Genomic DNA, 14,848 nt, shown 5'->3' with positions numbered 1-14,848 from the left:
CCCTCACTCCTCCCCACAACAAACTCCTCCATGTGATCTTAACCTTCAGCCATTTTCTAATTTTGAACTTACACTTCTTTGCTGCTGTGCAAGCTAAACTTTTACAGTACACATTTGCCACCCCTCGTTTAATTTAATTAGACTCCTTAGGAGCTTCCCATTTTAGACACCAACTTTGTTGTCTTCGCTGGAATGACTGTCGATGATTGTTTCCTTTAAGAATATGTTTTAACTACTTACTCTCGCTGGCTTTGAATCCCTTAACCCCACCCCCCCTAACTGTATACATTCCAAGCTGTGTTCTCTGAGTGTTTCCAATTTGTTAGTTGTTATTTCCAACCCCCCCGAACAATCCCCCCCCCCCCAAAATAGCTTGCCAACTTCCTGTAACACTTCTACGAAGCAAATTTCCCAGAAATAAAACTTAAATTACGCGAGTTTAGTTGACGGTTGCGACGGGTGATTGTTTCGAGCACAGAATTTAATTTCCGCTTTTCCCATCAGCAATTTTCCACCTCCATGGGCAGCACTGTTGAGCATTTCTGCTGGAATCTGGTCGCGGGAACGCAGATGTTTTGAGCTTGTACCTCCTACAAGGTGCTTGCGGCGGCGGAGATGTCCGAAGGAATGCTTGGATGGTGTGTAGGTGACCCAAGCGGAAGGGTGCTTCTGGTTTGGCATTGTAAAGAAATGGAAATGTTAGAGTTTTTTTTTAGGTTTGTTTATTTGAACAAATATTTTATATCAGGAAACATAATTAGAAATAAATTTTATTTATCTGTCATTATGAAATTTCAAAGAAATTATGAATCTTTCAATGCTATCCGGTGTGGTCTATTCTGCAAACAAAACTGATCAATTTGTCTGCATAATTAACCATTATCAAAGTCGTTGAACGGTTTGTAATTTCTATTTTAATAATGGCAGGTGAATATTTATTTTTGCGTGTTTTGGTAACACCGGCCAAAATTAAAGGCTTTTAGGTTTTGTGCAGTATTTGTTTTGGAAAAGTATTAAGAAAACGCATTTCAATAGGTCTGAATATGTGAAAAAGTATATTTAAGCTCACATGGCATTTTTATATAACACAATTCGATATTTTTTTAACGGTGCACATCAACCAGGGCTTTTGCACCCAGATTTTTGTTACAGACACTTTAGTATCTTCAAAATTAGGGTAACTATCGATATATTTTTTATTCATCCCCTAAGCTACTACTTCCATAAAGATTTACACCTAAATTTGTCAATATTAATAATCAAATTATTTCAGGATTGAGTCCGTAAGCTCAACAATTTTAGAATAAGAAGACAATGGGTAATTCTCCGCCAACTCACACAGCAGTTGCCCCGACCCCTCTTCGATTTGCGTGAAACTTTGTCCTAAGGGGTGACTTTTGTCCCTGATCACGAATCCGAGGTCCGTTTTTTGATATCTCGTGACGGAGGGGCGGTACGACCCCTTCCATTTTTGAACATGCGAAAAAAGAGGTGTTTTTCAATCATTTGCAGCCTGAAACGGTGATGAGATAGAAATTTGGTGTCAAAGGGACTTTCATGTAAAATTAGACGCCCGAGTCATTTTTTCATATAGAACAAAATTTTTCATTTTAAAATTTCGTGTTTTTTCTAACTTTGCAGAGTTATTTTTTAGAGTGTAACAATGTTCTACAAAATTGTAGAACAGACAATTACAAAATTTTTGATATATTGACATAAGGGGTTTGCTTATAAACATCACGAGTTATCGCGAAATTACGAAAAAAAAATTGAAAAAGTTGGTCGTCATCGATCATGGCCGTTCATGGTCACCCGCGACAGACGCCGACGACGAAACAAAGGGAAACGCAAAAAGTAACTTTTTCAAAAAATTTTTTCGTAAAATCGCGATAACTCGTAATGTTTACTAGCAAACCCCTTATGTCTATATATTAATTTTTTTGTAATTGTCTGCTCTACAACTTTGTAGAACATTGTTACACTCTAAAAAATAACCCTGCAAAGTTAGAAAAAACACGAAATTTTAAAGTGAAAAATTTTGTTCTAAATGAAAAAATGACCCTTCTGGGCCAATGTAAATTCGAAAAGAACATTAAATTTCCCATAAAATGACATGTTCCAAAAAATTTTACAATCGAGTAACGGTAAATGGAAGAATTTTTAAAACTTTTTTAGAGTTTTTTCGATGAAAAATACGTTTTTTCGGAATTCTGAGTTCGTCATCAAATCGGGCGTCTAATTTTACATAAAAGTCTTTTTGACACCAAATTTCTATCTCATCACCGTTTCAGACTGCAAATTATTGAAAAACACCTCTTTTTTCGCATGTTCAAAAATGGAAGGGGTCGTACCGCCCCTCCGTCACGAGATATCAAAAAACGGACCTCGGATTCGTGATCAGGGACAAAAGTCACCCCTTAGGACAAAGTTTCACGCAAATCGAAGAGGGGTCGGGGCAACTTTTCCCGATTGCGTGTGAGTTGGTAGAGAATTACCCCAATAACTTCTTTGGTTGCCGTGTACCCTTAATGTCAATTTCAATTTCACGTTTCAATTTCGTCAAGGTTTGATATACGTGGGCTCTCTGAAACCGCTTCAATCGCCAGATTTAAATTCTAGTAAATTTCCTGCCAACATCAACTTTAAAAATTGCGAGTTGTGCAACAATAGATTTTTTCCAATAAAGTGAAATATCTGGGAGTCATCATACTTCTCCATCGCAATTAATTTCTAGTATATTTTGAAACCGCTTACTTTTATAAGAACCTCTTAGGCGCTGCGATCACGTTAGGGGAGATCCATGTGGACACTTAAGGGGGGTTGGAATCATTCTATAAATGAGAGGAGGGCACCAAACACCTAAAGGTGGATTAAGTAACGTTTTGAATAAAAATCAATGTTATTTTTTTAGTGCATATTTAACTATAAGAATTTAGTTTTAAGAATTTTAACAAGAATCATTTATTTTTTTGGGAAAACTGTCAAAACGTAAAAATTTTTACTAATTTAAAAAAAAACTAGTAGTTTATACGGCAATTCCCCACGAAAACAGCATGATACGAAAAAAAGTTCTTTCTTCGGGCTCACAATATTTCTGGAGGTCCCTGGCTGAAATAATTAGATCCTTATTTTTTTTTTGTTTGGCCATTAAGGTGACCAACGCCATATTAGAGTAGTCCAAAAAATTAACAATTTCCGTCGATTTTCGCAAAAAACGCTTTTTAAAGTTTCCCCACCCCACGTTAGATAGAGGGGGGGGGGGTCTTGCGTTTGTCCACGCTCCATACAAAAAAGAATTGTTTTGTATGGAAACTGTATATAAAAAAATGGTGAAGTAATAATTTTAGTATTTGGAGATTAGATTTTTTTGAAAATAAAAACTGGGTTTTTCGTCGCGTCACGGGCAAAAATGACGAAAACGAAAAAAGATCAACTTTTTTCACTAAAACTGCAATGAAATTTTTGGGTTTAAAAATTTCCGTAATTTAAAGAAGAAGCTTCTTTTGACACCCAGGTAGGGCGTCCAATTTACCCGGGTTTTATAATTCCCGGGAAACGGGAAAAATATATTTCAAATCCCGGGAAATCTCGGAATCCCGGGATGTTTTGGAAACATTCATAAAATCTATGTTTTCATTATATTTGCTATGTATTCAAGCTTTAAATCATGGAATAAGCTAAATAATATTGATTTTTGATAATCTACACTTCTATCTAAACACGGACGACAGCTTAAACAAAATAAACATGATTTTTATGAAATACATTTTTTATCCAATGTGATTCAAATTAAATAAGTCTTCCATAAATATATTTCTTTTATATATTGATTTATAGCATGACAAGAAAAGCTATTTTTTTGCGAAACAGTCTAATAAAGAAAAAAAAACTAATAAAATGATGCTAGTCCAAGTAAAATTGTAAAAAAATACAATCAAAATTGGGCAGTCTGAACAGGTACAGGAGATTTCAGAATAATGAATTTAGAAATCGGTGTACAGTCCAGACTCGATTATCCGAAGGCCTTGGAAAAAAATCACTCCGGATAATCAAATCACCCGAATCGAATCGAACTACTTTTTTCGTTGTCTTATTTTTGATGGTCAAGCTGAAGTATGACCTCTAAACTTCTAAAGTGATAAGAAATTTGTAAATCCAAGATGGCTGCCAAAATGGCGGCGATAAAATATTAAAAAATGCATTTGGTAACAGTTAAGGCAATCAACAATTCAATTTTTACTAAAATTGGGTGCAGAATTCTGATTTTATATATATTTTTTTAAGTAGGAAAATAATAAACAATGAACCCGAGCAGACGGTAATAACTTTGGAATAACATTTTTTGATATTAGAAAATACTAGGCCAATATCATTTTATGCTATGCATAACAAGATTTGTCATTCGTCGTTATGTTTTTTTTTTGTTATTGGATTGATATTTTAATAACAGACTTATAACGTTTTGAGTTATTCTTCGAACAAATCTTTGTTATTATTTTTTGATATTTTAACAACTTATCCGATCGTCCCAATAACAGTTGGAGTTACTCTTCCATATTATTAAATGTTATTCCCAACTTGTTTTTGCTTTCAATTAATATCAGACCAATAACAAATTTTGTTATAATAACATAAACTTTTATTCAAATCTTATGCAAAAATGGATTTTTCAAAAAGAATCCATAAAACTTTTTGGTATTTTAACAGTATTTTTTATTGAAATGGTATAAATTTTGTTATTACCGTCTGCCCAAGAAATGATTTTCTCGTGACTCGATTATGTGAAGTCCTGAACACATTTTTGGATAATCAAATTTTGGATAATTGAAACTTGTGATAGTTGAGTTTTGTTCCTGTTCCTGTTTCAATCGAAGCCATTCAAAACATTGTGCAAAAAATTGACTTAAATAGCTGTCCTATTTCGTTACATTCGTCGTGATTTGCCCCAGTTTCCGATGTTTGATGAAAAATATTTTTTTAATTTTTTTTTCAACTAAAATTATGAATTTACTTAAAAAATTTACACAGTCTTTCAAAAATATAAAAATAGAATGCAACTTATTTGAAACGTAAGGCATTTTGCAGATATGCAAACTTAAATTTTAACGATTTTCCCTTATTAGCCAAAATAATGCTGATATATGCTAAGTACAAATTTAAATGTTTTAAATTTTTAATTTAATTTCAAGAAGTCATTCATTCTAATAACCAAATCTGAATTTCCAGACTAAAATTTGATTTTTTTTCAATTTCGGGAATTCCCGGGACAAACTATAAAAAATCCCGGGATCCGGGAATTCCTGGTTTTCCAAAAATCACGGGAATTTTGTCCCGGGAATTCCCGGTATAGACGCACTACACCCAGGTCAGCGCTGAAATTTTAAAGTAATTGCAGTATTACTATAATCGGATGAAATGGCGCGGAGTTAAGATTTTGGGAAAAATGTGTTTTGTTTTTTGCGAAAATCGGCGAAAATCGCAATTTTTTTGGACCAGTCTAACATGGTGTAGGTCACCCTTATGGCCAAACAAAAAAAAAAAAAAAAAATGGATATATTATAAAAATCAGATCAGATTTTTTTTCTTTAAAATATAGGATTTACAAGTTATACAAATATTTGCACTAGTTTTAACCATTAAAGTTGCTGTTCATTACGAATTGAATGAAATTATTTTAATTAGATTCATTTTAAGTAAGTTTTATTTTTTTTAATTGCCCGAGAACAATGCTGAAATATCTCGTTTACCAGGATTTAAGTTACGCTGGGTAGTTGGAAGCTCTTAGTTAAACGGAAATGTTGCATCAAACACGCAAGGGTTTTAAAATTGAGGTTAACAAGGATTATAATTATTGGCACTAAAAGTATTACTTATTATAAATAATAATACCAGTCATGTTTTTATTTGTAAAATTTCCATGAAATCATGAAAAAATGTTAGTTAAGGCATTGCTTAAGGTTTATTGTTTAAAGTATTAAGTACTGGTCAATTTTTTAAACCAGATTCCCTGAGCAAAATATTGTTATAGTAATATCCATTAATGAAAAATGTTAAGTATGCAAGAAAAGTGCAATATTTTTGGAAACAATATTTTTCAATGAGATTTGCCCAGGTTTGAGTTCAAAAGTTATTATCGAAATTTTTTGTCAATTGATCGAAAGTTTTTTTTATGCTGAGTTATGGAACAGCTGAAAATTTGGTTTTGATTTTTTGGACATGTATTTATTATTAATTTAAAATAGAATTAAAAGTAATAAAAACACTCAGTTTACTTACGCAAATTTTTAATTCAACAAGCTTAATAATGTGAACAAAACAATCAACCAGCAACCAAAACTAAACTTGCGTCTCAGTCAAAAACATCCTCAAAAACAATCTCCACTAGATATCGACCCAAACCACCGATGGCCTCCCCCAGAACTGACCGCGCTACGGAGGCAACGTGTGCTCGGACATCACTTCGAAAAAAAAGATCTTCATTTCATCTCTCGCTGCTCGTGTGTCGTTTATCGTCTCGCCATCACGCGTCTGGTTCCACGTTGTGAGATAACAAAAAAATAATAAAAATAAAAACAAATGCTTCCTGCATGCCATTAGAGATAAAAGCTGAGAAATCATTTAAAAAAAATCCATCACATCGTGAAACCAGAAATGCTGGCAACACTGGCAACGATAGCGTTAAGTGTTGCCCGATAAGCATCTCCCAGAAACATTTCGCCAAAAACAATCATCAAAATGAGAGGGGCGAACCTTGTGAAAAAAATTGCCCAACCTGATGACACTAACACATTCGTGCCATTAATTTTTATCATTTCATTATCACCCACAACCAACCAACCACCCCCCACTCAACACCGAACTGTGGCACCGTTGAATCACCGTTTGAAAATAAAACACAGGGAGCAGGTGAAATGGAGTGCTTTTTTGTGTCTCCCTCTAGGGTTTTTTTTTATCTTCTGTGCTTCCCTTGAAGTTTTATTCTATTTGTATTTTGAATGTGTTTGTTTGTTTTTTTTTTGTGTTTTGAGAAAGATCTTTTTTCTTCTTCATTGGATGACATAGGACATGCTGTGTTGATTGTTGACCTTTGAAGTTGGTATTGTTTTTTGTAGTTGATTAGTTTTATTTACCGAAAAATCTTCTTTAAAAAAAAAAATAAATAAAAAATTTAAATAACAGGCCAAGGTATTAACAATTGAATGGTAAAAATGTTTCAAAATGCATTTTACACCTGCTCAGTTGTTTTGCAACAATTATTTTTTTAAATGTCCAATTATTAAAAAATAACAGTTGGTTAGGCTTCTATTTCCAATAAAATTATGAAGTTTTTTTGAAAAAAAAAAGATTTTGTCCCATGATTTTTCGGACCGATTTTAAATGGAGGAGAGATCATAAAGCTTGAAAAATATTTGCAACGGCCTACATGATTTTTTAAAAGTTGAAATCGTTGAATTGTTTTTTCCCAAAATTGTCTCGATTATTACACAACTTTGATGAATAAAACCAAGTCAATTTAAAAAGTCTATCTGAGATTTTTCTTCGACCCAAGTCGATTAGAAAAGCAGAATCTGATGATCAAATATTTTCTTAGCACTTTTGTATGGCAAGCTGTTGAACTTTTATGAATCTTTGTGTAAGGAAACCAATGATGCAAAGTGTAAGAAATTGATGAGAAATGTTTCACTAAAATGGCAGTATTAAATACATAAAAAAGCTTTTTTTATGTAAAGCACACCAGAAAATGTCAGTTTAATTAATTATTTTGCAAGCTTTAAGGGGTTACATACATGTAAATCGTCAAAAAGGTCCGAGGTTGGTGTGAGCACACATTAAAACTTTTTATAATCTTTTTGCAGGGCATTTAAATATACATTTCAATCGTTTAACAAAATAAATATGAAGACATTTGGATGTATCATTGCCGAGCTATAGCTATTTTAAGTTAGCAGTTTAAAAAAACGGGTGCCACGATATCTCAACACTGCAAAGCAGAATTTCTATATCGGGCTTCGTCATGCATTCGGAATATGTCTTGGGAGTCTTCACCCCAAATTTCAACCAATTTGGTCTAGCCCATCTCAAGATATCGTGGCACCCGTAAATCAACTCCTTGTTTTGAGAAAAACGTTCACAAAGTTTGACAGCTCGCTTTGGGCATGGCCAAATTAAATCGTCTCTTACTCAGTTCAGTAATGAAATATTTTCGTGAAACTTTTAGGAGTAATTGAAACCAATCTGTTTAGTAAATTTAGTGAATTTTCTGTAATATGAAATTTTATTATTTTCTACATGTATGTAACCCCTTAATAAACTTTTTCACAATACTCGAAGTGTAAAACATCACCAGGCCTCTTCAGCTACCTCTTAACACCTTTGTTAAATAGTTACTTGTTGTATCGGAATTTGCAATATAATTGCAGCTGCTTATTCGGCCTTTTCCAATGTTTCTCCATAAATGCAAAAAGCAATGCACAGTGGCCCAGATCGCAAAATTAAGTGGAAAATAGATTTTCCGAATAATGGTGATGTTTTGGAGCTATGATGTTTTCAGTGGAGTTGTTGCAATTAGAATGAGGCAATATTTTGTTTGGTTCAATATTAGGGTGGTTTACGCTTAGGGTGATTTTCAAAGTCTTACTTTTAAGGCATATTGTTGGGATTTTTTTTGTCTTCTAGAAAGTTTTTAGACTTGCCAATCCAAGCAACTTTGTCGAAGACATAACAATTTTATCTCGCAATCTAAGCCTTCTATGACCAAATTTAAAGAAAGCATCTGAGCAAACCTTTTTAAAATCTGTTTTTTGAACGTAGCAAATCAGGGTAAATTTTTAGAGAAAAGTGATGTTCGGGGCACTTTTAGAGCTGAAAAAACAAACATTTTAATTTTTTGACAAGTAATGTTTTGAAAAGTTAGATTTTGAAAATCACCCCTAATCGCGAACCTCCCCTTATTTTCAACCCAATACAAAGTTGCCCCTTTCTATTTTTGCAACAACTCTTCTGAAAAAAATAATTTGCTCCGGTGACGCCGTGCTTGGTTTTTAATAAGTCAAATACCGATCCACTGTTGACAACTTCAATCGTGGGCTAACTTTACCATCGGTGTTGCAGAATAGTTTTTTTTAGAATTTAATTTGTTTTATGATGGACCAACTCGAAATTATTTTGGTCGAGCCTCAGGCTTTGTTTTATTTATGTTGTACCTGACCATAACAAGATTACAGAATCACGATTTGTCGTTTATTACGCATCCAGGAATATTAGATAAGATAGGAGAAGTATGCATTTTGTGAGCCCACACCTGTTAGAAGCCTATCACAACTTTGTTGTGGCGATTTAATCATCATGTTGAAAATGGGTAGACTTCTCCTACCTTGTGTAAAGGTCAGAAGTCTGTTTACTTCGCCGTTCCGTCTTTCAGTTAATCCCGAGTATTTAGGGAAAAGGGTTTAGCCGCTGTTATGATGCTGTTTGAGGGCTTCTAGATTCTATTCTTAGATGTTTTCGCAACGATGCTGGTTATCATAATTCTTCGCAATTTTTGAATTACTTGGTTTATTTTCAAGAGAGGTTGATGACCGGTTACTTTTTTGAGATTTTGCATGTTTTTGATAAGTGTACCTTTTTATCTAGCAGATGTTTTGGAATGGTCGTTCTAGCTGTTTCCATTTCTTGATACTTGTTTTCCAGTAGATTAAATTTGGCATCTGTATGTTATGCTGTGAGCTGGCTCTAATCTCTGTTTTCCCGCTTTTCCCCCCACCAAGGTCGAGTTTTACTCCCAACCCGAGCGACTACGACAACCAACCGCAGGCGTTTGTAGACGATGCGACACTATTAGCAGCGACAGCCGGACAGGATTACGAAGCGCCTCCACCGTCCCTTTCTTTGGCAGCAGCAGCATCAGCAGCTGGGGAGCTCCCGGTTTACGATCCACGTGGGGCTCAGCACCGCCTCGAGTCACAGCGCTACACTGGCGACGTTTTCGGGGTGAACCGTCGACCTCCTCCACCAGCAGGGCCGGTGTACGGCGGATTGCACGAGGACTATCCGATGCCTCCGCCGCCGCCGTACTACGGATACGCCGGAATCACCACCAGTGAGGCCCGGTCGAATCCGTTCTACTCCGAGGACGAGTTCCGGTGCGCTGCCCGGCTGCGCAAGCTGCTTTTCTACCTTAAGAAACAGTACCAACAGGACAACAAGTACATCCAGGCCGTCTACGGACGGAACCCGGGAGGTGCTGGAGGTGCTCCGCGATACAACTAAACCGCGCTTAAAAACCGTGTACTCACTAACTGTATAACTCAACTTAAGCACTACTTAAACGATAAGGCACGACGAGCTGACGCAGGACAATAATTTGCACCCGGTTCAAAGCGAAAGAAAGGAAGCAAGGTAAGAGCACTACTGTAGAGTTAGATGTTTCATTTCGAACTGAGAAGCAAGGTGACATGTTTCCATCATCCAACAAAATATATCAATTAAATGGAGCAAACAAAAGTGTGTCAAAACTGTATGGAAACAAGTAACAACAACAACAACAAAAACTCAACCAATGCTGTTAAACAAGAATAAAACAAATCTTATATTATACATTGTACATGGACTTAAGAGATCAAAACAAACACAGGAGCCCCCCTCGTAAGTGTTTATAAAAGCATTTTTACTGTATTAAAAAAAGAGTGTAGAACTTAGGATAACAATTACTACTGGACACAAAACCTTTTAAGATGTATTTATCAGATAGCTAACCTCTTCCCCCTTTAGCCAACCAAGCCGCCGATCAGGACGAGACGGTTAAAGTTTACCCTTTAAAACTCTGTTCTAAACTATATTTAACCAAAAAAAAAAAAGCAACAGCAAACAAAAATATCTCTCTATTCCCATATCCCTTCCTTCATATCAAGTTGAGAACCTAAAAGAAACTGACAAAATAAGCACACTCACACACTTTTCTACTTTTAAGAAACGTAAAACAAGGCAGCACTTTAAAGAAGTAAAAAAAGTATATCTTCCTTCCTCCTTTTTGAACCACACACACACACACACACAAAAAACCCTATTATATGAAATTTTATCCTCATATATTTATAGACTTTACACAGAGTGTATACAGAACACGAAAAATAAAATCAAATAAACAGCAGCAAAACGGAAGCTCGAGAGCGACTCTAAAGCAGTGCGGGAGCTTTTGGGAGGAAAAGCCTCCTCCAGCGAGAGAGAGAGCGAGCACAAATAAAAACCAAAGCAAACAAGGGTGCGAGCGAGTTATGCAAAAAGGCTCAGTCTCTCTTCGAAGTGGGCACACGTGGTTTAGGCTCTAGAGACTACGGGTTACATGGTTTTAATGTGTTTTTTTTTGTGGGGTTAGGGATGCTCAAAAGTTTAAAATTTCAGTAACAGCTTTTTACATATTTGAAAATACTATCGATTTTCCTTCATAGAATTATAATGCAATCTGAAAAATATTCTATCTGTGCTTCCCACGAATTTAAAATATCGTGACTGGACAACGTAAAAATTGTCGTGTAAAAAGTATTTACAATTAAATGCTACAAAATCTAAGTTGTCAGTAACGACGGAAGAGTGACCTAACAACTGTTTCTGATGATATCACTGAATTTTAAAGACTAACAACATTTATTTGTTTGACAAATACCAAACGGAGTTACCCTTTTTTAAGTTCTCTGCATAAAATTTCATCAATTTTCTTGCAATTAATGTTCGATATAACTTTGGCCTAAACTAAGCCGAACAATCTTAAAAACAATAGGGAACAGCATCTAATTCCAGCGTGCCTCTTATATTGCCATATCAGCACTTTGACATTCAATTACAGCTCATTAATAGTTTTTTTCAACTGAAATCGAGTGATAAAACTCAATAAGTAGTGAGCAAGCAAGTTTCTATCAAAAGTTTTGCAAAATTAGTTGTTTATATAGTCAGCTAATTGGATGGAGTTAGGAGCGAGTGCTTAACCTGCCAAACATACGAGAATTTCCCCTATAAGCTTCTGTGAAAATTTGATGCCTTGAATTCAAAATTGATTTGATTTAAGAAATCGTTGAAATATGTATGACTAATGAATTTTTTTTTTGAATTAATTCAGAACAATAATCTTTGAAAAATCATAAAAATTTCATAAAAGTTTTATAAATAATGAACAAGTTGTCAGTTTTCTATTTCATTTGTACAGTGAAACAATTTATTTATCTAGCCTCGGAATAGATTTTTAAAATAAATAATTGACTCTCCGGTAAGCAACCATAAATTTTCGAAATTTTCAAATTGATTAAACAACAGAAAAATTTAAAAAAATCTGTCGAATAATTATCAATTTTACACGAAAATGTGAAGCTAATGTTAGTAAACGCTTCAGTTTCGTCAAGGTATGATAAATTTAGTCTGACTGAACAATCTTTATAGGACAGAATTGATTTTTTGGTGAATTTTCCGCCAATGAATAAAATTGTAAATTTCGTGCACAAATTGCATATTAAGAAACCATGCGCACCCACGCAAAGGTCTTAAAATGATTCCATGTCATTTGATCAGAAATTTTAAATTTTATTTATTGGCAGGGTATTATTTAAAATTCAATTCTGTCGATTGGAGCGTGTCCAGGGTGCTAAAATCTATCATACCTTGACAAATTTGAAGCGTTTACTGACACTAAACTTAACAATATCGAGTTGTTCTATCAATGGTGATAAAATTATATTATTCTGATAAACTATCTTCAAACGATGTTTTGAGCACAACCGAGTTTAGAAAAAACGTTACTCAATCCGACTGTTAATGTCGATATGTATACGTGAAGGTTTAACTGGTGGGTTGATTTAAAAGTTCATATTTCGAGCGATTTTATAGTGATTATTTGTTTAGTGTTTATATAATGACCCGAAAATAAAATAAAACTTATTGAGCATCCCATCTTCTTGAAAATACTTCTAGAAATTTTATCAAGCTTGTCTTGTATTCTCAACCCTAAATCAAATCTCTTCGCCAAGTGGCCAGCACCGGAAATCTGCACGCTCCTCTAGATCGAGTTTCACCTCAAAATCCGCGCGAGAATGCCTGACATTTACGCGCCGGAATGTTGTATTGCCCCTTTTTGCAAGGGACGTGGAAGATCCGACGGCTAACCACTTCCGGGAAGGCGTTTACCAGGTGGATATGATACCTGGAAAGCTTGGAAAAGTCAACCCGTCCCAAAGATGAATCAACGTGTGCAAATGAAGCATAGGGGAGAGCTGTCGTTTTGCTAATGAGAATTGTTGCGCATTTTTTTATTTTTGTTGAATTTTCTCGGAATTCTATCATGTTAAATATTCAAAATTAACTGAAGTGTCAACCAAGTGACCAACCACTCCTAACCAAATCAGAAGGGAGACAAGAGCTGATTCGGAAACATTAAACCGAGAGTCACCCCTTCCCAAAAAAAAAGGAGACGTGAAGTGAAATAAATTTCGAATTAAATTGCCTCGTTAGCAGGTTTTTATTTCCTCCCCTAGGGGGGGAGCCTAGCATTACGGCCCTACGAAATGGGTCGTTGGATTGATGGAATTTCGATCATATTTCGCTTGCCGTTGATGATGGTAATCAATCTCCCTAGCAGAGTGAGCACTTGCGATGGAGTGGGGAATTGATCTATTTTTATCGCTTATTGGCAATGATTGACGAAAAGTTTATCATTTTTTGAGTTATGCCAAGCGTGGGTGATTGAATTTGGAAATCATTGTCACGTAAAATAAAATACTAAATTTGATCAAAAGCTCCAAATTGCTGACTCGAGACCCGCGGAACGGAAGGAACTAAATCAAAAATATATATCAACCTACAGCAATGTAGGTCACATCATACTTAAAACGGTTTTCAAGCTTCATCAAAATTACAAACATACACTCATTTCTAATGGTTCGTGTGACCTTGTTGTGGCATTTAACAGTTAAGAAATCAACTAATCAGTAAAGTTGATCAAAACAACCAAACTACCCGGAAAGAAACACTCTAGAACCGAGCTAAGCTTCACTAGTTACTAAGAAAAAGATGAAAAGGGCGCGGAAAATGGGAGAAAATCATTGCACCATCATAATGATAACAAAATCAGTATTATTAAACTGAGGAAACAAGAAAAAAAGTGTGTATGCTGTGTATGACAATTTTTCAACACGCCATTCGCTGTTATTATCATTATCATTGAGAATTTTTCACTTTCGGTTACACAAAATGTACAAGTTTTAGACACTGTAAGGCGCTAAGAAATCAATGGACAATACATATTATAAATATTATATACACTACTTAGAATGGGAATTTGAGCAAATCTGCTACAAGGGGTGCCGTTGGGAAGATTTTTGATAAAAAAAATCACCACCGAAACTCCTTGGCCGACTCGAATTTTCCAGACATGTAACAAATAAGTTGTACTTAAAGAAGTTAAGGTAAAAAGGTGACAGAATGGGAAAATTAAGCTTCAAGTAATGTAAACCATACAATAATACCCTGACAATAATAAATCAAACGTAAAGAAGTACCATATTTTCGTACGTTTTGAGAATGAATGTTCCAACAGAACTGGAAGAAACGAGCCAAACATAGATAAAACCTAAAGACAATAATCGAGCATGACAACAAAATGTAACTGATTGTAACTACTTTGCAAATTGAGGACAATAAAACTCACAATACATCAGTTTATGATAGACAGCTACACTTTCGAAAGGAAAATCAGCACTTGTTTCATTTTTATGCTCAAATACACATATAAATTCCCACAAAAATCATTCCCCCAGATTGCACTTGTTGAACTTTTGGGCAAAACAACACCCACTGCAAACAAACT

At 34.9% G+C, this 14,848-nt stretch overlaps 1 protein-coding gene across 4 annotated transcripts in view; it reads left to right on the top strand.

Annotated features, from left to right (window-relative positions):
- LOC6047105 overlaps positions 1-11,047 on the top strand; it is a 53,171-nt gene extending 42,124 nt beyond the window's left edge. For 2 of the 4 annotated variants that reach the window (XM_038255911.1, XM_038255910.1), the window contains 2 exons: positions 6,900-6,906; positions 9,768-11,047. In XM_038255911.1, coding sequence (XP_038111839.1) covers positions 6,900-6,906; positions 9,768-10,269 — 509 coding nt within the window. In that variant the 3' untranslated portion in view covers positions 10,270-11,047. The remainder of the gene's footprint in view (positions 1-6,899; positions 6,907-9,767) is intronic. The other 2 variants (XM_038255908.1, XM_038255909.1) reach the window with 2 other exon arrangements.
- The last annotated feature ends 3,801 nt before the right edge of the window (positions 11,048-14,848 follow it).

Source organism: Culex quinquefasciatus, chromosome 2 (genome assembly GCF_015732765.1).
Source record: "Culex quinquefasciatus strain JHB chromosome 2, VPISU_Cqui_1.0_pri_paternal, whole genome shotgun sequence".
NCBI lineage: Eukaryota > Metazoa > Arthropoda > Insecta > Diptera > Culicidae > Culex > Culex quinquefasciatus.
Note: the sequence above shows the minus strand (reverse complement) of the source record. Positions and strands in the feature narration are given on the sequence as shown.